Genomic DNA, 24012 nt, shown 5'->3' with positions numbered 1-24012 from the left:
TGATAATCAATAAAAAAACAAGTACACCGGAGTTTTGACCCGGAGAAAGCAGGGTCGGTAAAAAAAAAGGTAAATAAATTGCGTACAGGGCACGCGCGGACTTCCGCAAATGCGCGTCTTTTCTGATTTCAATGCGTAAAAACACACAAAGTTAACGCCAACAGTGAACTGTATACAATATCTATTTTGTTGTAGATAACGTTTCATTGCTAATCGTTGCTAATCAGATGATGAAAGGTCTCTTTTATTCCTGAAAAATGCAAAGTGTGTTGTTTGTCATAAATCACGCCAGATGGCACGCTGTGTGACTGCAACCTTTTATCAGCACATTAATTCCAGAGAGCAAATAATGGAGATAAGACAAAAAGAAGGTGATAATTAGCATGAAGTTAAAGATGGCCGCATTTGGGTTCACAACGGGACAGAAAAGTAGACAAAGTGAACGCCAACAAGGTTCTTTCAGTCCTAGTTACTGTCCCATCACTCGCTCATGGCCACCGCCGCAATGCCGTGCGCGTTGGTGTACGTAAGGAGGACCTGGGCCCGTCTCTCGATGGCGTCAATGAGCTTGTCGATGCCCGTTCGGCCGCCCCGGCTCTCCCAGTAGGTCTGGTCCAGGAAGAGCGACTGCAGGAGCTTCTCCCTCAGCCTCCCGCTCCTCAGCACCGACACGGACCGGATTCATCATTCATTCACCAGTGTGAGCGGCACCGGGGGCAAGGGTGAAGTGTCCTGCCCAAGGACACAACGGCAGCGATTTGGATGTCAAGAGGCGGGGAGCGAACCTGCAACCCTCAGGTTTCTGGCACGGCCGCCATACCGCCCCCCTCAATTTACGATTTACACAATGTGCCAACTTCACTAGTTTTGGGTATTGTATTATTTGGCGCAGCCGAACCGAAGAAGGAGGGGATAGAAAGAGAAAAAAAGGAAGACATAGGGGAAATTGCGGGGACAAGAAGGGGATAAGACAGAGAGATTTCGTAAAATCTTGACATCTTTCGCCCTTTTTGATTACCTTTTGAGGAACTCTTAATAAACCTTTAGCATTTTCGTGATTTGAACGGTCCATACAGTCGAAAAGAACCCAAGCATAGGGCATTTTTCTTCGAGAAAGGATAAATGGCGCCTAGGACTCATTAGGAACAGATGTTGGCTTGACCACCATGCATATTTAATGACCCGCACGTGACATCATGTAAATCAAAGCAATTAGTTTGCTAGTTTGGGCCGAACAATGATCTAGACCAGGGGTTGGGAACCTTTTTGGCTGAGAGAGCCGTGAAAGCCAAATATTTTAAAATGTATTTCCGTGAGAGCCATATAACATTTTTAACACTGAATACAACTAAATGTGAACATTTTTAAGTAAGACCAACATTTTTAGTTGAGCTCGTAGGACTAGATAGTGCAATCCCTCAGATTAATCAGCAGTTAGTGTTGAGTGGGGAGTGGGGGGTTAGGGGCAAAAGCTTCACTGGGGTCTTCAGGTGGGCACCCTCCTTCATTGGTGTTTCGTTGATTGGCCCACGACACCTCCGGAGGGCTCAACGGCGACATCTGGCGTCCCAGGTGTGCCCCCCTCTGCCTTTACCCCTAGATGTCATTTAGCAGCCCAGTTTGGGTCCTTTCTCTTGAACCATATCCATCTGCTACTTTGTTCAGCCACATCCGACAGCGATTTGACAGCCCGCCGGAAGGCCTGACCTCTCAATCCCATTCCTTTGAGGAGCTTGGTTGTGGACGTAGCAACGAAGCCTCTGCACCCGACTTCAACTGGAAGCACTCGGGCACGCCAGCCGCGCTGCTCTGCCTCGGCTGCTATGTCCGCATACCTCAGTTGTTTGCGCTCATATGCTTCACCAACTGCTGCTTCCCATGGTACAGTTAGTTCAACAATGAACACAGTCTTCTGGGAGGTTGACCACAAGACCAGGTCCGGCCTGAAGCTGGTTGTAATGATTTCAGGCGGAAAGATGAGTTTGTGGTCCAAGTCAACCTGCATTTTCCAGTCCCGGGCAGAGTCCAGAAGGGTTGCCTCCACTCTTGCAGATGGTTTTGGTGGGAGTTGTCCTGCTCTTACAAACTGAGTGGTGATTGAGTGACTAGGGATTGGGGGAGGGAGGGCCTTGTTGTTATTTCTCCTTTCCTCCAGGGTGATCGCCAGTTGTCTCAAGACCTGGTTGTGCCTCCAGGTGTAGCAGCCTTGAGACAAACTGATTTTGCAGCCGGTGAGGATGTGACTGAGTGTTGCAGGGGTTTGACAGAGTGCACAAGAAGGATCTTCTCCAAACCATTGGTTTAGGTTCTTGGGTGTGGGAAGAACATTGTAGGTGGCTCTGATGATGAAGCTGATTTGGCTCCCTTCCATTTCCCACAGATCCTTCCATGTGAGCTTACAATGCTCCAGGTTTTCCCAGCTAGTCCACTGAGTATAATAAGTCTCTTATTCTTTTTAATATCATTGTTATTCTGAAGCTAACCAATAATAAATAAAATACTTCTTACCATTAATGCGACTTCTTGAACAGGTGCGGTAGAAAACGCATGGATTAAAATGCATGAGAATGTTTCATATTTTGAACGTTATTTTTAACACTGTGATTACCAGCGGAACTATTCATTACTTATCGTGTTAAGCAATGTCAGCTAAGATTTATCTGAGAGCCAGATGCAGTCATCAAAAGAGCCACATCTGGCTCGAGAGCCATAGGTTCCCTATCCCTGATCTAGACGATGTAAAAAAACAAAATCATATGAAAAGTGGGGCGTATAAAAACCGATGTAACACTGTATTTTTTATTATTTCCAGCAGACAACATGGTTTAAAAATCATGTTTGTATATTATGGTATCAAACACTATTGTTATTTGAAGTTATTTAATGTTGTGTCATTGGCATGTTTACTCTTAACAGATCTTGTGGAAAAAGCTCCACAAGACCACAAATATGCAAAAAAAAACATTGAGCGTGCCTTTCTTATTGAACATTTTGAGTGCTGTCTTAACAGATGGCTGAGTTCCATGCTAATTGATGCTAATTAGCCAATGATGGCATGTTAATAAACCCTAACTTGCTGAAGATGAGAAGCTGATTCTTTGAGTTGAGCAGAATGAACACATTAGCATAGGCCAGACCCGGCAAATTAGGGCCCAGGGGCCACATGCCGGACATTCCCAAATATTTTTTTCAGATCTTTAACTGTAGTTTCCATTATGATGTGCAGTGATGTTTTCAAATGACCGTAAGTCTTGAACTATACAAATAGTTTCAATGGTTGAAATCTGCACTTTTTGCATGATATACTAGTTACTTTGGTAATCTAATTAGTAACTATGGTAATCTAATTAGTTAATATGGTAATCTAATTAGTTACTATGGTAATCTAAGTCACAGCAGTCAGAGGAGGCACCAGGCAGAGTGGATGGGGAGCGTTTCCACACAGTGTTTCCAGAGCATCAGCCTGAAGTGCGGGTTTCAGGGACAGACGCAGAAGGCGATTTTTACAACAAAGTTCAAAAGCTTGGTGATATATATCAGATATATCAGATTGTAGGTGGGTTTTTTTTTTACCTCTCGCGTTCATATTTCGCTGTGTTTGTTGCGTTTTGCTTGATTGTAAAATATGTCGATCAAGAGGGGGTGTGATATTCATATGTTGTCAATATTCAGTGTTTTATCCTTCATAGTTAATATTGTAAATCCCACATTCTTTATTTTCATGTACATTCTGAGTGTCTCATTCTCATACTTGCCAACCTTGAGACCTCCGATTTCGGGAGGTGGGGGGCGTGGTTAAGAGGGGAGAAGTATATTTACTGCTAGAATTCACCAAGTCAAGTATTTTATATATATATATATATATATATATATATATATATATATCTACAGCCTGAAAATATGCAAACAAAACTTTTTTTAGATAATTGATACTTCAAACTTGCATAAATAAATCTTAAGGATTATAACATAACTTGGCTTTTGAGAGCTTCAAAATGTAATGAAGAAAATGCTAAAGTTGTTGATAAACAAGCAATTATTTTAATAATCAAATATGGTCATTTTAAATGAATTATGATCATTTAAAATTAATTATTTCAAATATGTTTATTTTAATGTGTAATTCTATGGCTGGATGTAATAAGGAGTCTGAAAAAATACAAATAATTTTGATGTTTTTAGAAAAATATAGTAAAAATGTATTTATTTTATTTAAAAAAAATTAATAAATATATTTGGGACCCGGGGTGGACTGTGCATCGGTTGGGGACATCTCTGCGCTGCTGACACGTCTCCGCTCGGGATGGTATCCTGCTGGCCCCACTATGGACTGGACTCTCACTACTATGTTAGATCCACTAAGGACTGTTCTTTCACAATATTATGTCACTCGACATCCATTGATTTCTGTCTCCCCTAGAGAGGCGGGGTTACCCACATATGCGGTTTCTCATAGTCATTCACATCGACGTCCCTTATGTGGGCTCTGTACCGAGGATGTTGTTGTGGCTTGTACAACCCTTTGAGACTTTTGTGATTTAGGGCTGTATAAATAAACATTGATTGATTGATTGATTTATTTATTTTTAGGTAAGATAAACATAATAATACAATTTATCTCTAGTCCGGATGATTTAGTTCTTGTCACCCTGTTGACCTCCCGTCTCTTCCCCAAGGATGGCTCCATGAGCTGGGCAAACGCCTGGAGATGCCCTACGTCAACAACACGGTCGGCGGCCCGTCGGTGCGCAGCTCGTACATTGCCGCCCTGTACTTCACCCTCAGCAGCCTGACCAACGTCAGCTTTGGCAACGTGTGCGCCAACATGGACGCAGAGAAAATCTTCTCCATCTGCACCATGCTCATCGGCGGTATGCCGGACGCCTCGTATGGAATAACGTGATTGGGCAGGCACGCTGTTTATATCGTGGGAAAGCGGACGTGAAAAAAGGCTGTCCTCACTCAGGTCCGCATGGAGCTGGAGGGGGCGTGGCCTCCAGCTCCGGCTGAAAATCGGGTGATTTTCGGGAGAATACTTGTCCCGGGAGGTTTTCGGGAGAGGCGCTGAATTTCGGGAGTCTCCCGGAAAATTCGGGAGGGTTGGCAAGTATGCTCATTCTGTAAAAAAATGTAAAATCCCATTCTGTTTTTTAAGGCGGACAGTCATAACGTTTTTAGCATTCAATACGACATTATTGTGAGGTTTTGTGTGAGTGTTCCTAAAAATAGGACCCAAGCACACATACAGTACAGCAGATTTTCACAGCTTACATATATGTATATACAGTCAAGAAAATAAGTATTTGAACACCCTGCTATTTTGCAAGTTCTCCCACTTAGAAATCATGGAGGGGTCTGAAATTTTCATGGTAGGTGCATGTCCACTGTATGAGAGATAACCTAAAAAGAAAAATCCAGAAATCTCAATATATGATTTTTTAACAATTTATTTGTGTGATACAGCTGAAAATAAGTATTTGAACACCAACATTAATGTTTGGTAGCGTAGCCTTTGTTTGCAATTACAGAGTTCAAACGTTTCCTGTAGTTCTTCACCAGGTTTGCACAGTCTACAGGAGGGATTTTGGCCCACTCCTCCACACAGATCTTCTCTAGATCAGTCAGGTTTCTGGGCTGTCGCTGAGTAACACAGACTTTCAGCTCCCTCCAAAGATTTTCAATTGGATTTAGGTCTGGAGACTGGCTAGGCCACTCCAGAACCTTAATATGGTTCTTACAAAGCCACTTCTTGGTTTTCCTGGCTGTGTGCTTTGGGTCATTGTCATGTTGGAAGATCCAGCCATGACTCATCTTCAATGATCTGACTGAGGGAAGGAGGTTTTTGGCCAAAATCTCACAATACCTGGCTGCAGTCATCCTCTCCTTAATACAGTACAGTCGTCCTGTCCCATGAGCAGAAAAACACCCCCAAAGCATGATGCTACCACCCCCATGCTTCACAGTAGGGATGGTGTTCTTGGGATGCTACGCATCATTCTTCTTCCTCCAAACACGCACAGTGGAATTATGACCAAAAAGGTAAATTTTGGTCTCATCTGTCCACAAAACTTTCTCCCATGACTCCTTTGGATCATCCAAATGGTCATTGGCAAACTTAAGACGGGCCTTAACATGTGCTGGTTTAAGCAGGGGAACCTTCCGTGCCATGCATGATTTCAAAGCATGACGTCTTAGTGTATTACCAACAGTGACCATGGAAACAGTGGTCCCAGCTCTTTTCAGGTCATTGACCAAGTCCTGCCGTGTAGTCCTGGGCTGATTCCTCACCTTTATTAGCATCATTGAGACCCCACGAGGCGATATCTTGCATGGGGCTCCACTCCGATTGAGATTGACCGTCATGTTTAGCTTCTTCCATTTTCTAATGATTGCTCCAACACTGGACCTTTTTTCACCAAGCTGCTTGGCAATTTCTCCGTAGCCCTTTCCATCCTTGTGGAGTTGTACAATTTTGTCTCTGGTGTCTTTGGACAGCTCTTTGCTCTTAGCCATGCTGAATGTTTGGGTCTTACTGATTGTATGGGGTGGACAGGTGTCTTTATGCAGCTAACGACCTCACACAGATGCATCTGATTCAGGATAATACAGTGGAATGGAGGAGGACTTTTAAAGGCGGACTAACAGGTCTTTGAGGGTCAGAATTCTAGCTGATAGACAGGTGTTCAAATACTTATTTTCAGCTGTATCACACAAATAAATTGTTAAAAAAATCATAGATTGTGATTTCTGGATTTTTCTTTTTAGGTTATCTCTCATACAGTGGACATGCACCTACCATGAAAATTTCAGACCCCTCCATGATTTCTAAGTGGGAGAACTTGCAAAATAGCAGGGTGTTCAAATACTTATTTTCTTGACTGTATATGTGTATGTATATATGTATAGATTGATAGATAGATGAATTAGGGACGTCCCGATCCGATAATTGGATCGGATCGGCCGCCGATATTTGCAAAAAAATGCGTATCGGCAAGGCGTGGGAAAATGCCAATCCAGATCCAGTTTGAAAAAAAAAACTACGGTCCGTGTTTTCCAACGCACCGATTTAAATAATACATTCCACTTTTCTGCTGCTCCCTAATTTTCGTTCCGCATTTTCCAGCACACCTTCAACACATCCACAGGTATGTGGATTCTCACGCAGTTCCTTTTAGCTGCTGGCATTACACGACAGGCTCTTCTCACTCTTTCCTGTGTCTCCCTCTCACAGACAGCAAGCGCACCTTCTTACACACGTCACATACTGTTACGTCATACGTCACATACGTATACGCCCTCCCCGAGCAGAGAGGTAGCAGCATGGCTAACGTTAGCTGTGATGCTAGCGCAGCCGTGCGAGCAACCTTCCCTCTAAGGTGCGCGCCTGTGCAATTGCGCACTGCTCAAGCGTCCTCTGCGCACGGCAAATCTATGCCACGCACAAAATCAAATAAAAAAATAAGCGCATAACAATTTTCGACACACGGACACGACAGAGAAAACAGTTTTCGTCATCATTGTTCAAATATTGTAACGTCTGTCGAGACGCTTATCTCCATTCGGTGCCACACCCCCACACCATCAAAATGCCGAGACAAACATTTCCACATCAACACCGTATGAAAAAAATAGTGATTTTTTTAGTTGTGATTTCCTTCTCTGCATGAAAGTTTAAAAGTTGCATATATTAATGCAGTATGAAGAAGAATGGTTTTATGTAGACACATAGAATCATCATACTGCTGTGATTATATGCATCAAGTGTTCATTCAAGGCTAAAGCAAAATATCCACATATATATCGTGTATCGCAATATGGCCTTAAAATATTGCAATATTAAAAAAAGGCCATATCGCCCAGCCCTAGTTCAATGATGCCATTTTTGTTTGTCATGTATAATTTTTTCTATTTTGTGTTTATCCTTGAATAAACAGGTCGGTTTCTTGTTACCAACCATTGTGTATTATTCAAACTCCCCTAATTCAGCTGGTTAGTTGTTATCAAGAGTAGTAAAACCCTTTTCAACATGATTCTGACAACTAAGTAGGCTAAATAACTTTAAACTTTAATACATGCTCGGATAGGCCAGTATCTGTCAGTATCGGTATCGGATCGGAAGTGCAAAAACAATATCGGTATCGGATCGGAAGTGCAAAAACCTGGATCGGGACATCCCTAAGATGGATATATCGGCCCCCAGACACATTTGTTTCTCTAAATTTGGCTCCCCGAGTCAAAATAATTGCCCAGGCCTGGCATAGAATAACTTGATTTATATTTTTAAGACAGCCCAAAGCAGGCATAACAAACTTTAATGTAACATTGTCTGTCAATAATCTGTAGCACAAGGAGCTAAACATTTGCATACAACAACAATATAATCCACTTACTCTTTGATTCCTTCCAGTAGCCTGAAGTCTAGGTTGTCCTCGCTGCGGTCAAAGTAGCCCTTGTTGGCAGTGAGGACCAGATGCCGGGGGTCCTGGCCCCTGTGCACGATGTTTGCCAGTTTGATCCGGTCCTGGTCTGCGCATTCAAGATGGCGGCCGGCTTCGTAGCAAGCGTCCTGCTGCCGGGGACTGAAGCCACAGCAGCTCGGATCCAGACGGTTGTGAATCTGCACTCGGACAAAACAAGACTGATGCAGCATACTCATTGCAGTGTGGAGAAGATAACCCTCTCTGGGCTTTCTTGCGATATGAAAGTTTCCTCTACTGCTCAACTGTGGTGTGTTCATTTTATACGATAGCAGCAAAGATGATAGCACAAAGGAGTGCTTATTCAAGCAATATCCTCGCTCATATCAACCCCACTGCACACGTTGACTCTGATAACCTCTAACCATAGAGACAATCTCTACCTTCCATCCTCACTCTGCAATACTTGATTGACAGGGGATTTGGAAATTTCCAGCAAAGGTTTGACAGGAAACAGAGGCGATAACTATGATGGTCACATTGTGTCCCTGATTTGGGATCGCAGAAAGCTGATAGAGGGTTTTTGGAGTGTGCAACAGGGTAGTAAAAAAATGAGCAGTCATTTCCGCCAGTGGCAGAAAAATGTCACTACTACGGTGGTATCTTAACTTACGAGTAGTTTGAGGTACACGCTTTTTGTTATGGTTTAAAGCAGCACTAAGTAACTTTTCAACCTGCATAAAACGTTTTCATAACTTTTGAGATGATACATGGACTAACAATTAGTTGAATGACACCTCTGTCATGGCCTGAAGGGGTCTGTATCGCTTTCACTGGCACTTATCAACTTTGAGGAGGGTGGCAGGAACCCTGCCACACAAAAAACAACAAACATGCTGACTTGCTTCATGGCATACATCACTCGCCCTTACCCCATTTGTTAAAAAGACGGAAGTCGATGCGAATGCCTGCATGCCACCAGAAAACTAAAAGAAGAAGAAGACAAACACCTACGTGCAATTACTGCTATCATGGCCTTAGCTCCAAAACAACCAAAGAAACAAAAAGGTTTGTCTGAGGAGACAATAAAAGAAAAACGGAGCCTACCCGGATAAAAGGACAGTCAGGATCAACATTCGATGGCATGAGCTCAAAGATGAGGAGGGACTTTTGGCCAATGCTGACTTGGCTCGGTTCCTGCTAAAGTAGTAAGTGACATTCAATTGCTCAAATCAAAACGATAATACTAATGATAGCTATCGGAAATTTGCGTGGTAGCAATAACGGCCGACAGCTTAAAAGTTTGCAGGTCCACACGACTTCCTTCTGAAAAACTCTCCCGCCGGTCTTTCTTTGCATCTGCCCCAATACATTATTGGTAGTACCGTCATGTCCGTAGCGCAATCCAAGATCATCTCTTGATAGTGTCCCCTATTTAACATCAGCATAGCCATTAAAGACGTAATATTTATAATCTGTGCCAATATTACAGCAAACATTCTGTCAGTTTTGATGCTATATGCGCTATATGTCTCATTGGCACTCACCGAGGGCGGACGCTCCCCTTCCCTTTTCCTTATCTCTCCTGCTTGCTTCTTTGTCTTGTCTTAACTTTCTTGTTGCCTATTTTTGCACTGCTCTCCAAATATAAACATTGGAATTAATTAACTGGCCTCTCAACGAAATTGACAAGATCTTAGGTTTGGGAGAACCTGCCTGTCTTGACGGAGCGGTTGTTGCTGGACACACGATGGACTCTTGGGAAAACAAGAAGTGCCGCGTGCCTGACGACCCTGTCAGTCAAGGACGTGAAGATATCCACCTATTCGGAATTATGACAACAGGACATCTATTGATTGGAGTAAGCGTTGCTCTGGTTTGACGACAAATTGGAAGTTGCTGGCAGTCTTCAAAGTACCCCAAAGCTGCCACAAATGATTGGCGGATGCGGGCAGAACTTTGGACACTCTTGTGATTTGGATAACATCAGACCGTCTGCCCTGCAGGATTAATTTGAGGACCAGTAATAGACAATTGAGAGTGAAAAGAAAATGTTATTTTCACTCGCATACAAAACTTTCTAACTTGGATTGTTTCCCTGGCTTCAAGACTCTCCCAAAGGACGGTGCAGCGAAAACACAACAAACTCCCTTCAATATGTATGTGATACGAGAACACATTTCTTTGTTGTGTGCATTCTAAACATAAAAAAACGCAAGCAAAAGTCAGCTAAAAATGTAGCAAATGGGGATCAATATATAGACCATAAAGCGCTAAAAAAAAAACTTACAAAAAACTCCCGCTAACAACGCTCCAGTCACATGCCGTGGCCTGTCTATTAACCAAGCTGTTGTGACGTTGGTATTGTAAGAACCAAAACCGCCAAACATTTTTTACTGGCGCCATGACACATCGCCTTTCTTACACTGCACCTTCGATCACTGGCGAGTAGTTAACTACTAGCTAGCTTGAGCAGCTAACAACTTTGGTTGCGACCTGTTATAAAATAAAGAAGACGCTTGAGCTGCTTGTGCTGTATTGCCTTTGAGTTTGGGAAAAATGTATAAAGCACTTTTCTCTAGAGACTCAAAGCGTTTAAAAAAGTGTGTTATGGTTGTTTTTACAAATGATGACAGATGTGAACAAGAGCATGTATTGTCTTTGTGTGATGATGTAAATGAGGTGTGGTTGTGTTGTATATTAAGTATGTATCAATGAAAGGGCATTTTATGACTTTTCTTAATTTGATTACATGCTATAGTATGATTTTATTGTCATAATTTTATTGCATGATTTTTGTATCCCTTTAATTTAGTTGGCCAGGAACTGCAGATGGAAATTAGCTATTTAGCTATAATCTGGCACAGAACATATATGTCTTTGAGCTTAATGTTTCTGTGCATGTCCCTTCAAATAAAGACTAAACTAAACATTACCTACATCTTTAAGCTACATATAAACCAGTGTGGGTAAAGTGTCTTGCCCAAGGAAACAACGGCAGTGACTAGAATGGCAAAAGCGGGGATCGAATATAAAACCCTCAAGCACAGCTCTATCAACTGAGCCACGCCGCTAACAATTTATGTAAAATACACAATAGACGTTACACTTTTGTAAAGTTTACTTTATGTTTAGTTTCAGTCTTACAAACCTAAATGAAGTAAGAAGTGTAAAGAAATAAAATTGAGGAAGAAAAATAATTTGAAAAAAGGAACATCAATTTTCAAAACTTTTGTGACTTCTGTTTCTTAATGCTGTTAATTATCTGCACATGGCTGGAAACAAGTAGAGATGGCAGAATCGTGAATATATTGACAGTGCCGTGTGAAAGTCGATGTGTTTACTTTGCAATTAAGCAAACGCAGTCTCAAATGATTATAACCCGCGACAGCACTTTCTGACCAAATATCCAAATTTCGATGTCCGGCCCCTGAGCCCTTGGGCTCTGGAAACTGTGGCCCCCATAGTATTTGTAGTTGAATAGCCCTGCTGTTACTTTTAAATTACTTTATAAAACTACTACGAATGCCCGTAGTGTATTCCATCGTATTGTTTTTCTAACAATAAGTATCATCTAAAAGTTTGCTTTTCTTTTTAAAAGGGATGATACATGTTTAAATGGTGCTTTTTAGGGGGTTGAACTGATTTTGATTCATTTCAATGGGCGACAGTGATCTGAGATCTTTTGCTTTGATGCGCCTGAAATTGTGGCAGCATATCACAGTAGCTCCTTTGAATTCCTTCATTTTACTTTATTTTTGGTATTATTCTCAACTTTTCTTGACTTTTTTTTATCACTTATCTTTTCCATAAACCACTAATTATGGTTATTGGGCGCTTTTGTGTGTTTTCATTACTTTTCTTTTTCTTTTCGGGCCGTTTTGTGTTTGGCTTTGATCAGCGGAGCAGCAGGCCTTTTGTTTACACACGCGAGGAGCCGTTTGCGCTATGGGGATTGCGGCCGGACTTTCCCGTGGAACTACGGAAAAAGCGCAGGGGACGCCGTGCCGGAGTAAAGATGAGTGAGCGGAGAAAGAAATGTAAGCCTGCAATTCCCTCATGGGGAACGTGCGGTCTTTGGCGAATAAAATGGACAAATTGTTTGGGCTCGTCCAAACTCAGAAGGAGTACGCCGTGTGCAGTATCATGTGCTTTACGGAGACTTGGCTACACGCGGACTTCCCGGACCACAGCGCGTCTCTACCCGGCTTCACAACCTCACGGCGGATAGAGACACACTCCTGAGCGGTAAGAAAAAAGGCGGTGGGATTGACATCTTGGTGAACGAGGTGGTGTAATCCTGGACATGTTACTGTAAAGGAGTGTGTTTGTATGCCGGACATTGAACTTCTGGCTGTTGGAATTCGACCATATTATTTGCCAAGGGAGTTTACTTCTGTAATCTTCATCGGAGTGTACGTCCCTCCTTCTGCTGACGAGGCTGCTGCTTGCGACACCATTCACCATTGCTAAGCAACAGACCAAACATCCCGATGCCCTCATTCTCATTTCGGGTGATTTTAATCATGTTTCTTTGGACTCTATTTTACCCACTTTCCATCAATATGTGCACTGTGCAACCCGGGACAATAAAACTCTGGACCTACCACTGCCCTGCCCACCCTGGGACGGTCTGATCACAATCTGGTGCTTTTAACACTTCAACGGCGTGGCGAAGTTGGTGGAGTGGCCGTGCCAGCAATCGGAGGGTTGCTGGTTATTGGGGTTCAATCCCCACCTTCTACCATCCTAGTCATGTCCGTTGTGTCCTTGGGCAAAACACTTCACCCCTTGCTCCTGATGGCTTCTGGTTAGCGCCTTGCATGGCAGCTCCCGCCATCAGTGTGTGAATGGGTAAATGTGGAAATACTGTCAAAGCGCTTTGAGTAACTTGAAGGTAGAAAAGCGCTATACAAGTATAACCCATTTATCATTTATTTATAATATGTTCCTGCTGTGAAGAGGCAGTCTGTCTCAACAAAATCAGTGCAGAGGCGGAACCAGGAAGCATGCCTTGCAGGACTGTTTTGAGACCACAGACTGGGACGTACTCTGTAAGCCTCACGGAACAGATATTGACAGCATTACAGACTGCATCACAGACTACATCAATTTCTGTGAGGACTCCATCATCCCTACAAAAACTGTCTATTGTTACCCAAATAACAAGCCCTGGATCACCAGCCAGCTAAAGGTGCTGCTGAATAAAAAAAAGCTAGCCTTCAGATCCGGTGATCGGGACGAGTTGAACAGGATACAGTGGCAGCTTAAAGTTCAGCTGCAAGAAGGGAAAGATGCCTACAGAAGGAAGCTAGAGGCTAAACTCCAACAGAACAACACTCGTGATGTGTGGAAGGGCATGAAAACCATCACAGGCTTCAACAACAAAGCCAAACTGCTTGATGGGGGTGTAGATAGAGCCGATGAGCTGAATTTGTTTTTCAATAGATTTAGCAATGCACCCCTTACTGGCCCTCCCCCCACTACTCCTGTCCTCACACCTCCCCTGAACATCAATACACAAACTCCTTCTCTATTACCTGCCACCACTGTTTCTTATCCCCCCACTTCCACCCCCACTGAGAAAGCCAGCCCGGTGTGTCTGACACCTGGACATGTGAGACGACAGCTGGAGAGAGTCATTCCAGCCAAGTCAGCAGGCCGTGACCGAGTCAACCCCTGGGTCCTGAAGACTTGTGCTGCTCAGCTAATTGAGATCCTGCACTTCATCTTCAAGATCCTGCACTTAATCTTCAACCTGAGTCTGAAGTTAACGGATACCAGCGCTATGGAAAACATCCTGCATAGTGCCGGTGCCCAAGAAGCCCATCCCATCGAGCTTGAATGACTTCAGACCTGTTGCCCTGAAGTCCCATGTCATGAAGGTCCTCGAGAGACTTGTGCTGGATCAGCTGAGACCCCTGGTGGTTCCTTCACTGGATCCTCTACAGTTTGCATATCAGCCCCATGTAGGAGTGGATGATGCTGTTATCTACCTGCTGTATCATGCTCACTCTCACCTGGATGGTGGGAAGGGCACTGTGAGGATCATGTTCTTTGATTTCTCCAGTGCCTTTAACACCATTCAGCCAATTCTGATGAGTGACAAGTTACTCAGGATGGGTCAGTTCATTCATTTTCTCCTGGATCACTAAATACTTGTCTGACAGGCCCCAGTTTGTGTGACTGGGGAGCTCCCTGTCGGATACTGTGGTCAGTGGTGTAGGTACTCCACAGGCGACCGTCCTGTTTTCTTTCCTGTTCACCCTGTACACCTCAGACTTCCAGTATAGTTCCAGGTCCTGCCACCTGCAGAAATACTCTGACGACTCTGCTGTGGTCGGGTGTATCAGAGAGGGACAGGAATTGGAGAATAGAACACTGATCGCTGACTTTGTGGAGTGGTCTCAGGCGAACCATCTGGTCCTTAATGTGGACAAGACCAAGAAACTAGTCATCGACTTCACAGGAAGAGAATGACCCTGGTGAGCCCATCAAGATCCAGGGCCGGGAGGTGGCAGTAGTGGGGCAGTACAAGTACCTGGGAGTCCACTTGAACAGCAGACAGGACTGTAAGGACAACTGCAAAGCTGTTTACAATAAGGGCATGAGCAGACTCTTTTTCCTGAGGAAGCTTAAGTCCTTTAATAACAGCAAAAGGGACACAAACCGGATTGACAAACTGATCCGGAAAGCCGGCCAAACTATTGGCACGCAGTTGGAGGCGTTTGTGTCAGTGAGGGACAGGAGGACACTGGACAAACTGCTGGCCATCATGGACAATCCTGCCCACACACTCCACCTGACAATTGAGGGACAGCGGAGTTCATACTCCAACACACTCCTTCAGCTTCGTTCCCACAGTGTTCGATTCAAGAACTCCTCCATTCCGCACTCCATCCTGCTGTATAATCACTCGCCATACAGCAAGTATGTAATGAAAATCTGTAATAGACAGATGGTATCTGTCTATTACCTAAAACCTTCTATGCTAGCTACTTCTCTTTGTTTTTAATGTCTATTTTCTGCTGGATTTACTCTCTATTTTATGCTGCAGCTGTCACATATACTGTAATATTGTACATGGTAATTGTTATATATTGTATATATGATATAGACATAATATAATATAATATATATATATAATATACTGTACATATATAATGTAAATATTACGTATAAAAGTTATATTTTATATCGCTATATTCAGTCTATTTATACCTGCATTGTCCTTTCCATCCTTACACTTTCCATCATTGTAACTGAGCTACTGTGTGGAACAATTTTCCTTGTGGATCATTAAAGTTTGTCTAAGTCTAAGTCTAAGATATTAGAGTTACGAGCTTGGTCATAGAACTAATTAAGCTTGTGAGTCGAGTTACTAAGTATACTGCCACAAGTAATAAAAATATTATATATATATATATATATATATATATATATATATATATATATATATATATATATATATATATATATATATATATATATATATATATATATATATATATATATATATAAGGGCTGCAACTAACAACTAATTTGATAATCGATTAATCTGTTGATTATTACTTCGATTAATCGATTAATAATCGGATAAAAGAGACAAACTACATTTCTATCCTTTCCAGTATTTTATTGAAAAAAAAAAACCAGCATACTGGCACCGTACTGGCACCATACTTATTTTGATTATAGTTTCTCAGCTGTTTGTAAATGTTGCAGCTTATAAATAAAGGTTTATAAAAAAAATTTTTTTTTAAATTAAAAGTATCCTCTGCGCATAGATCCAACGAATCGATGACTAAATTAATCGCCAACTATTTTCATAATCGATTTTAATCGATTAGTTGTTACAGCCCTTTATATATATATATATATATATATATATATATATATAAATAAAGGGGCCAAAACCCAAAACCAGTAAAGTCGGCACGTTGTAAAAATGATTTGCAAATCCTTTTCAACCTACCGGGTACTTTCAATTGAATAGACTGTAAAGACAATATATGTATTGTTCGAACTGAGAAACTTAATCTTTTTTTGCAAATAATCATTAACTTAGAATTTAATGTCAGCAACACATTGCAAAAAAGTTGGCACAGGGGCATTTTTACCACTGTGTTACATGGCCTTTCCTTTTAACAACAGTCAGTAAATGTTTGGGAACTGAGGAGACCAATTTTTGAAGCTTTTCAGGTGGAATTCTTTCCCATTCGTGCTTGATGTACAGCTTAAGTTGTTCAACAGTTCGGGGTCTCCCTTGTCGTATTTTAGGATTCATATTGCGCCACACATTTTCAATGGGAGACAGGTCTGGACTACAGGGAGGCCAGTCTAGTACCCGCACACTTTTACTATGAAGCCACGCTGTTGTAACACGCGGCTTGGCATTGTCTTGCTAAAATAAGCAGGGGCGTCCATGATAATGTTGCTTGGATGGCAACCGATGTTGCTCCGAAACCTGTATGTACTTTTCAGCATTAATGGTGCCTTCACAGATGTGTAAGTTAGCCATACCATCGCAGATGCTAGCTTTTGGTTATGGTTATTTTCCTCTTTGGTCCGGAGGACACGACGTCCACGGTTTCCAAAAACAATGTGAAATGTGGACTCGTCATACCACAGAACTTTTTTTCACTTTGCATCAATCCATCTTAGATGAGCTCTGGCCCAGCTAAGCCGGCGGTGTTTCTGTTGAGAAATGTTGTTCTTAAACTGTTGGACAATTTGCTCACACACTTGTTCACAAAGTGGTGACCATCACCCATCCTTGTTTGTGAATGACTGAGCATTTCATGGAAGCTGCTTTTATACCCAATCATGGCACCCACCTGTTGCCAATTAGCCTGGTCACCTGTGGGATGTTCCAAATAAGTGTTTGATGAGCATTCCCTGAACATTCCTTGGTCTTTTTTGCCACTTGTACCAGCTTTTTTGAAACATGTTGCAGGCATCAAATTCCAAATGAGCTAATAAAGTTTACCAGTTCGACCATTAAGTATCTTGTCTTTGCAATCTATTCAATTGAATATAGGTTGAAAAGGATTGGCTAATCATTGTATTCTGTTTTTATTTACGATTTACACAATGAACATTGTGTAAATCGTAAATAAAAACAGAATACTTAATATAGTAACATGTGTGATCATGTGCTTCCATCTACCGCAATCATGTTCCACAAAACATTGACTACATAATTTGTTTTAAAATTAAGAGTTTGAGGTTGGAGCAACATACTTCCGTAGCTAGTGAGCACGCGCACAGGTGGCGTGGGCGTGCAAGAGACTCATAGAAGAAACATTTGCGGTCAGTATTTGTTTCTACAGTTTGGTACTAATCCAGTAAATAGAAACACACTTGTTATTTTAGGCTATTTTTGTTCAGTTAAAATCTCTTTTGACAAAAATTTGCACAAGTTTGCTCTGCTAATTTTCATTAGCCTGTGTATGACCTTGTCAATTGTACGTTAGCATGAAGCTAGTGGCATTAAAGCCAACCTTCATTCTGTATAATTTTTTTATTTTATTTTTCAGTTTATAATAATCTTATTCCTACATGTAGCACCTCATGTAAATACTATTGTACTTTCTTTTGTGTGAATAGTTTTACTGTGACTTCATTGTAGAGCCTATCGATAAACAACCTTCCGTTGTTTTATTCATCTCTCATTTAAAAGACTGTTTACACAAATATTTGGCAAACTAAATTCCAACAACAAGGAAGGGCATAATAATATATGTAATTAAACCAGGTAGTAGTCAAGATGGCGGCGCCCTGACGGGCTGCGGCTTGCAGAGGCTCATGGTAGAAATAGAACAATTTGGCAAAAATACCGGACAATTATTTAAATTTCATGGCTGGCTTACAGTGTGGACACTCCGTGGTCACATACGACCGCCAGACAATTCTGGATGTGGATAGATTGGGCCGTTTTGGACTGAAAGATGCGTGTACGTTGGACCTCCTTGCTAGCATGGGAATACTTCGCCGGCTACATCCAGCGGCCTTTGAAGCAGCGGAGTCAAGTACCAGCAGGGACCGTCAATGGAAGACACGTAAGCGGTGTGATCGGAAACAGAAGCGGGGATGCCGAGCAGGGCTAACAACAAAGCTAAAGGCTAATCCCCACAGAACGCCGCTTCCTTCCGTCCTGCTTTCAAACGTCCGCTCCCTGGAGAACAAACTGGACTACCTGAAGCTGGATTTAAATGCAAGACGCGAGATGAGAGACTGCTGCGCCATATTTCTAACAGAAACGTGGCTGAAACCAACCGTTCCGGACGAGGCAGTTAGCATCGAGGGGCTAACTATGTTTCGGTCGGACAGAAGCAGATCTCTCACTGGTAAATCCCGAGGTGGTGGTGTTTGCATATACCAGAGGTGGGACCAAGTCATTGCTTTGCAAGTCACAAGTAAGTCTCAAGTCTTTGCCCTCAAGTCTCGAGTCAAGACAGGCAAGGCCCGAGTCAAGTCCAAAGTCAAGACTGGAAAGTCTCAAGTCAAGTCCCAAGTCCTGTATTTTGAGTTTCGAGTCCTTTCAAGTCCTTTTAACCACAGACTAATATATTTACACAGATTGTGTATGCTTTTAAAACGCTGTATTTATTTATTAAAACAATCCATCCATCCATCCATCTTCTTCCGCTTATCCGAGGTCGGGTCGCGGGGGCAGCAGCCTAAGCAGGGAAGCCCAGACTTCCCTCTCCCCAGCCACTTCGTCCAGCTCTTCCTGTGGGACCCCGAGGCGTTCCCAGGCCAGCCGGGAGACATAGTCTTCCCAACGTGTCCTGGGTCTTCCCCGCGGCTTCCTACCGGTCGGACGTGCCCTAAACACCTCCCTAGGGAGGCGTTCGGGTGGCATCCTGACCAGATGCCCGAACCACCTCATCTGGCTCCTCTCGATGTGCAGGAGCAGCGGCTTTACTTTGAGCTCCCCCCGGATGGCAGAGCTTCTCACCCTATCTCTAAGGGAGAGCCCCGCCACCCGGCGGAGGAAACTCATTTCGGCCGCTTGTACCCGTGATCTTGTCCTTTCGGTCATAACCCAAAGCTCATGACCATAGGTGAGGATGGGAACGTAGATCGACCGGTAAATTGAGAGATTTGCCTTCCGGCTCAGCTTCTTCACCACAACGGATCGATACAGCGTCCGCATTACTGAAGAGGCCGCACCGATCCGCCTGTCGATCTCACGATCCACTCTTCCCTCACTCGTGAACAAGACTCCGAGGTACTTGAACTCCTCCACTTGGGGCAAGATCTCCTCCCCAACCCGGAGATGGCACTCCACCCTTATTAAACAACCTTATTAAAACAAGTGCATTTGAAATTGCAAGAAAAAAAATAGTGCTGACATTGCACTTCATAATAGCACTATTAACCAGTCATTTTAAACATTTAACTCATTCCTTTACAGAATAAACAAATTTGCAAAAACAAGTGCAACTGTACTTATTTGTACAAAAGTGTTAACATTGTATTTCCATGGCATATTGCATTGTAACTAGTTCCACAGCAGTTGATATCCTGTTCTTACCTTATATCATTGATCTCATCTCATACTGTATGTGTGTTGATGTGTGCGTACACATGAAAAACCTAACAAATACATGAACAAAACAATGAACACAGTTGTACTTTTTAGATGTCAGTGCCCTATGCAATATGTACACATATTCTTAACATAGTATATAATTTAACTGACCTTTATTTGACTATGTTTGTCTTTTTGTAGGTGGCTAAAATACGTGGTGCTGCTGACCGCCGTCTAACGTTATGTTAGACGGCGTGTGTGATGATGTGTGTGTGATACATGGACTAACGTAACGTTATGTGTAGGTACCTCATGAGACCCTGCTTTAAAAAAATCACTTGACAAAAAGTATGAATAAGGTAGCAAACTGCAGTGGACGCAACAGATTGCAGTGTTTGCAATGATGTTATATCCATAGACATCTTATAAGTAGACGCAGCATTGGTTGCTGTGACGTGAGCAATTTGGCCGCCATCTTGAAGTGGTGACGAGGAGCCGGCGAGCAGCCTAAACTGACAGTTGACAGGTAGAAAACAAAGATGCCGGGCTGGTGTTCAGCGTTTTCCTACTCAAATGAGCGGACTGCTGAAAATAGGAATAGGGGGATTACTTTTCACAAGTAAGATTTAACATTAACGTACTATTGGTTGTATTTTATGAAAATAATATTACCACAGAGTTGAGAAGGAGCAAAGATCTTCAATATTTGTATGTGAAAATCACAAAGAAATCTTCTGGGGGAGAATGACCCCCCTCAGGGGTTTGGTTTACAAACTTTCTGCCCCACCTAAAACAAAATTCACCAGCCGCCACTGATTATGATGCATTCTCATTTTAGGCAAAATATAAGACAATACTTTCTTAACAGTATAATAGTAACCAGGAATAAGTCTTCAAGTAACAATATTAAAATACTAACATTGTTGGGTAAGACAGCATTTGGTTTTATTCTGAATCCAGTGAAACATATTGGTGGTTTTAGCTGATATAAAGACTTTCAGGTGTTTATATATGTTTAAGTATTTGGCAGACGCTTTTATCCAATGCGACATACATAAAAAATACATATATAACAATCACTGTAAACATTATCATTTAAGGGAAGAATGTAATAGAAAATATCAATACAAAGTGTCAAGACAGAATAAACTCTCTACTGCTGCAGCAACAGAGATACAGTCTACAGGTCCCTAAGATATATAGATATCTAATGTATTCATACATTGTCTATGTAGGATATACGCATGTATATATAACATAATCATACTGTTTCTTCAATTTAAAAATAGCTGACCGTTTTTTTCCCCCTTCTCTGGGATTATATTCCCAGTTTTGATCTCGGACGTCTGGTCACTTATAGCGCATAAGAATATTATATTACTGTTAAGCAAACTATGAATAATAAAACACGCCAAAACATGTGTCCGTTATTATAGCTACACGTATGACAAAAAAGCGCGTGAAAATCAGTGGTATTTAGTGAGGTAAAATTAATTAAATGCGCCGACAGTTAATTGCTCCTGCCAAATGAATTGCACTGAGTGGAGCGGATCACCACTCCAAGATGGCGGCCCCGCGTCTCGTCTGCGCCAGTAGGCAGTAGCGCTCCATGCTGCGTCTACTTATAAGATGTCTATGGTTATAACGTTAACAGTGAGTTTACAGCCTCACTGATTTAACTACACTGCAAATAAAAGTCACGTTACTTAGCCAATAAGCGTAATTTTATATTCAAAACTTACCCTTCTTTGTGCAACTTCAAATGTCGAACGAAGTTGGAAGTTGTTGCGTCTCCGTCTGCAATATTCGAACTGCGTGATTTGCATACAGCAATTCGTTTTTTGTTGACCAAGTTGTAGTTTTTATACCCAAACGAAACCAACTTTGGCATAATTGTTTCTCACTGGCACGTTGTTTCACAACTCTTGTTCATTGGTTCTCTTGCAATCTGATTGGATGAATGCTGTGGGATGAAAACAACGTAGATCTAATTTGATTGGCTATTGTACTGAGAGCACACCAGTTGACAGGAACAACACGCTGATAGACACACACGTACACAATGAAAGATACGGAGCGCTCCCAAATAACATTTTAAGCTTTGGGTTTTGGGGAAAGTAGCAAGTCATGTCAAGTCAAAAAGCTCAAGTCCAAGTGAAGTCACAAGTCATTGATGTTAAAGTCTAAGTCAAGTTGCAAGTCTCTTTACATTTTGTCAAGTCGAGTCTAAAGTCATCAAATTCATGACTAGAGTCTGACTCGAGTCCAAGTCATGTGACTCGAGTCCACACCTCTGGCATATACGTCAACAATAACTGGTGCAATAATGGGAAGATAGTATCAAGTCACTGCTCTCCTGATGTTGAACTATTAACTATAAAATGCAGGCAATTTTATTTACCCAGGGAATTCAGTGCTATGATCTTCACAGCAGTGTACATTCCCCCCAGTGCTAACACCAAAGAAGCTTTGAATGCTTTGTACTGCTCCATCAATGAACTGCAAACTACACATCCAGAGGGAGTTTTCATCATGGCAGGGGATTTTAATCAAGCTAACATGAAAACAGTTTTCTCTCATTTCCATCAATATGTGAATTTTGCAACCAGGGGTGGAAGCAAGCTGGACTTGGTTTTTAGTAATATTAAACAGACGTATAAAGCTGCACCACGCCCCCACCTCGGCTCCTCTGACCATCTATCTGTGATGCTAATTCCTGCATACAAGCCCCTGCTGATCAGGAAGCAAGCTACAGTAAAGCAGGTGAGGACCTGGCCAGAGGGAGCAATGTCAGCATTACATGACTGCTTCGAAACCACAGACTGGGACATGTTCAAAGCAGCCGCCACCAAAAATCACCACACGTGTGGAGGAGTATGCAGAGTCTGTGTCCGCATACATTCAGAAGTGCATGGAGGATGTCAGTGTGATCAAGAACATCCCCACACGGGCCATTGAAACCCTGGATGAACAGTGAGGTACGTGCAATGCTGAAGGCTCGGAACAAGGCTTTCAAGTCTGGCGTTTCAAGGTGGCATTAAAATCAGCCAGAGCTAACCTGAACCGTGCCATTAAGGTTGCAAAGCGTGCTCTCAGTCAGAAAGTGCAGGACTTCTTCGAGAACCCTACAAACACTAGACAAATGTGGCAGGGTATACAGGTCATCACGGACTATAAAGCTGCCCCCTGTCCATGTGACAACAGTATCAGCTTCCTAGATGACCTTAACAACTACTTTGCAAGGTTTGAGGCACTTAACACCACTCCAGCGAGAAAATCCATCCCTCGCCCTGATGAGCAGCCGCTCAACCTGGATATAGCGGATGTCCGGAAAACCCTGAGGAGAGTGAACCCCCGGAAAGCACCGGGACCTGATGACATTCCGGGCAAGGTGCTTAAGGGATGTGCAGACCAGCTGGCGGGGGTTCTCACAGACATCTTCAACATCTCGCTGACCAAGGCTGTGGTACCATCATGTTTTAAGACGGCCACAATCATTCCAGTGCCAAAAAACCCACAATCTCCTCCCTCAATGATTACCGCCCCCATCATAATGAAGTGCTTCGAGAGGCTGGTAAAGGAATATATTGTCTCCAGACCGCAAAGACAAGGTACTTAACATTCAAACTGGAAAACTTTATTATTTTTTGTAAAATTTAGCTTTGGAAAAAGACTGAGAAAGTTAAGGAATGCTCATCAAACACTTATTTGGAAAATCCCAAAGGTGAACAGGCTAATTGGGAACAGGTGGGTGCCATGATTGTGTATAAAAGCACCTTCCATGAAATGCTCAGTCAATCACAAACAAGGATGGGGCGAGGGTCACCACTTTGTCAACAAATGCCTGAGCAAATTGTTTAAGAACAACATTTCTCAACCAGCTATTGCAAGGAATTTAGGGATTTCACCATCTTGGTCCGTAATATCATCAAAAGGTTCAGATATTCTGGAGAAATCACTGCACATAAGCAGCAATGCTGAAAACCAACATTGAATGCCTGTGACCTTCAATCCCTCAGGCGGTACTGCATCAAAAAGCGATAGTGTGTAAAGGAT

General features: G+C 42.5%; 1 protein-coding gene across 2 annotated transcripts in view; it reads right to left on the bottom strand.

Annotated features, from left to right (window-relative positions):
* The window catches only part of LOC133617127 (Golgi-associated kinase 1B-like), a 63972-nt gene that overhangs the window by 2950 nt on the left and 37010 nt on the right, over positions 1 to 24012 (bottom strand). Inside the window, exons 3-4 of one of the 2 annotated variants that reach the window (XM_061976869.2) lie at positions 8391 to 8617; positions 4646 to 5118 (exon numbers count right to left, since the gene is read on the bottom strand). In XM_061976869.2, coding sequence (XP_061832853.2) covers positions 4959 to 5118; positions 8391 to 8617 — 387 coding nt within the window. In that variant the 3' untranslated portion in view covers positions 4646 to 4958. Of the gene's footprint in view, positions 1 to 4645; positions 5119 to 8390; positions 8618 to 24012 lie in introns of those variants that run through there. The other variant, XM_061976867.2, reaches the window with a different exon arrangement.

Source organism: Nerophis lumbriciformis, linkage group LG16 (assembly GCF_033978685.3).
Source record: "Nerophis lumbriciformis linkage group LG16, RoL_Nlum_v2.1, whole genome shotgun sequence".
NCBI classification, from domain to species: domain Eukaryota; kingdom Metazoa; phylum Chordata; class Actinopteri; order Syngnathiformes; family Syngnathidae; genus Nerophis; species Nerophis lumbriciformis.
Note: the sequence above shows the minus strand (reverse complement) of the source record. Positions and strands in the feature narration are given on the sequence as shown.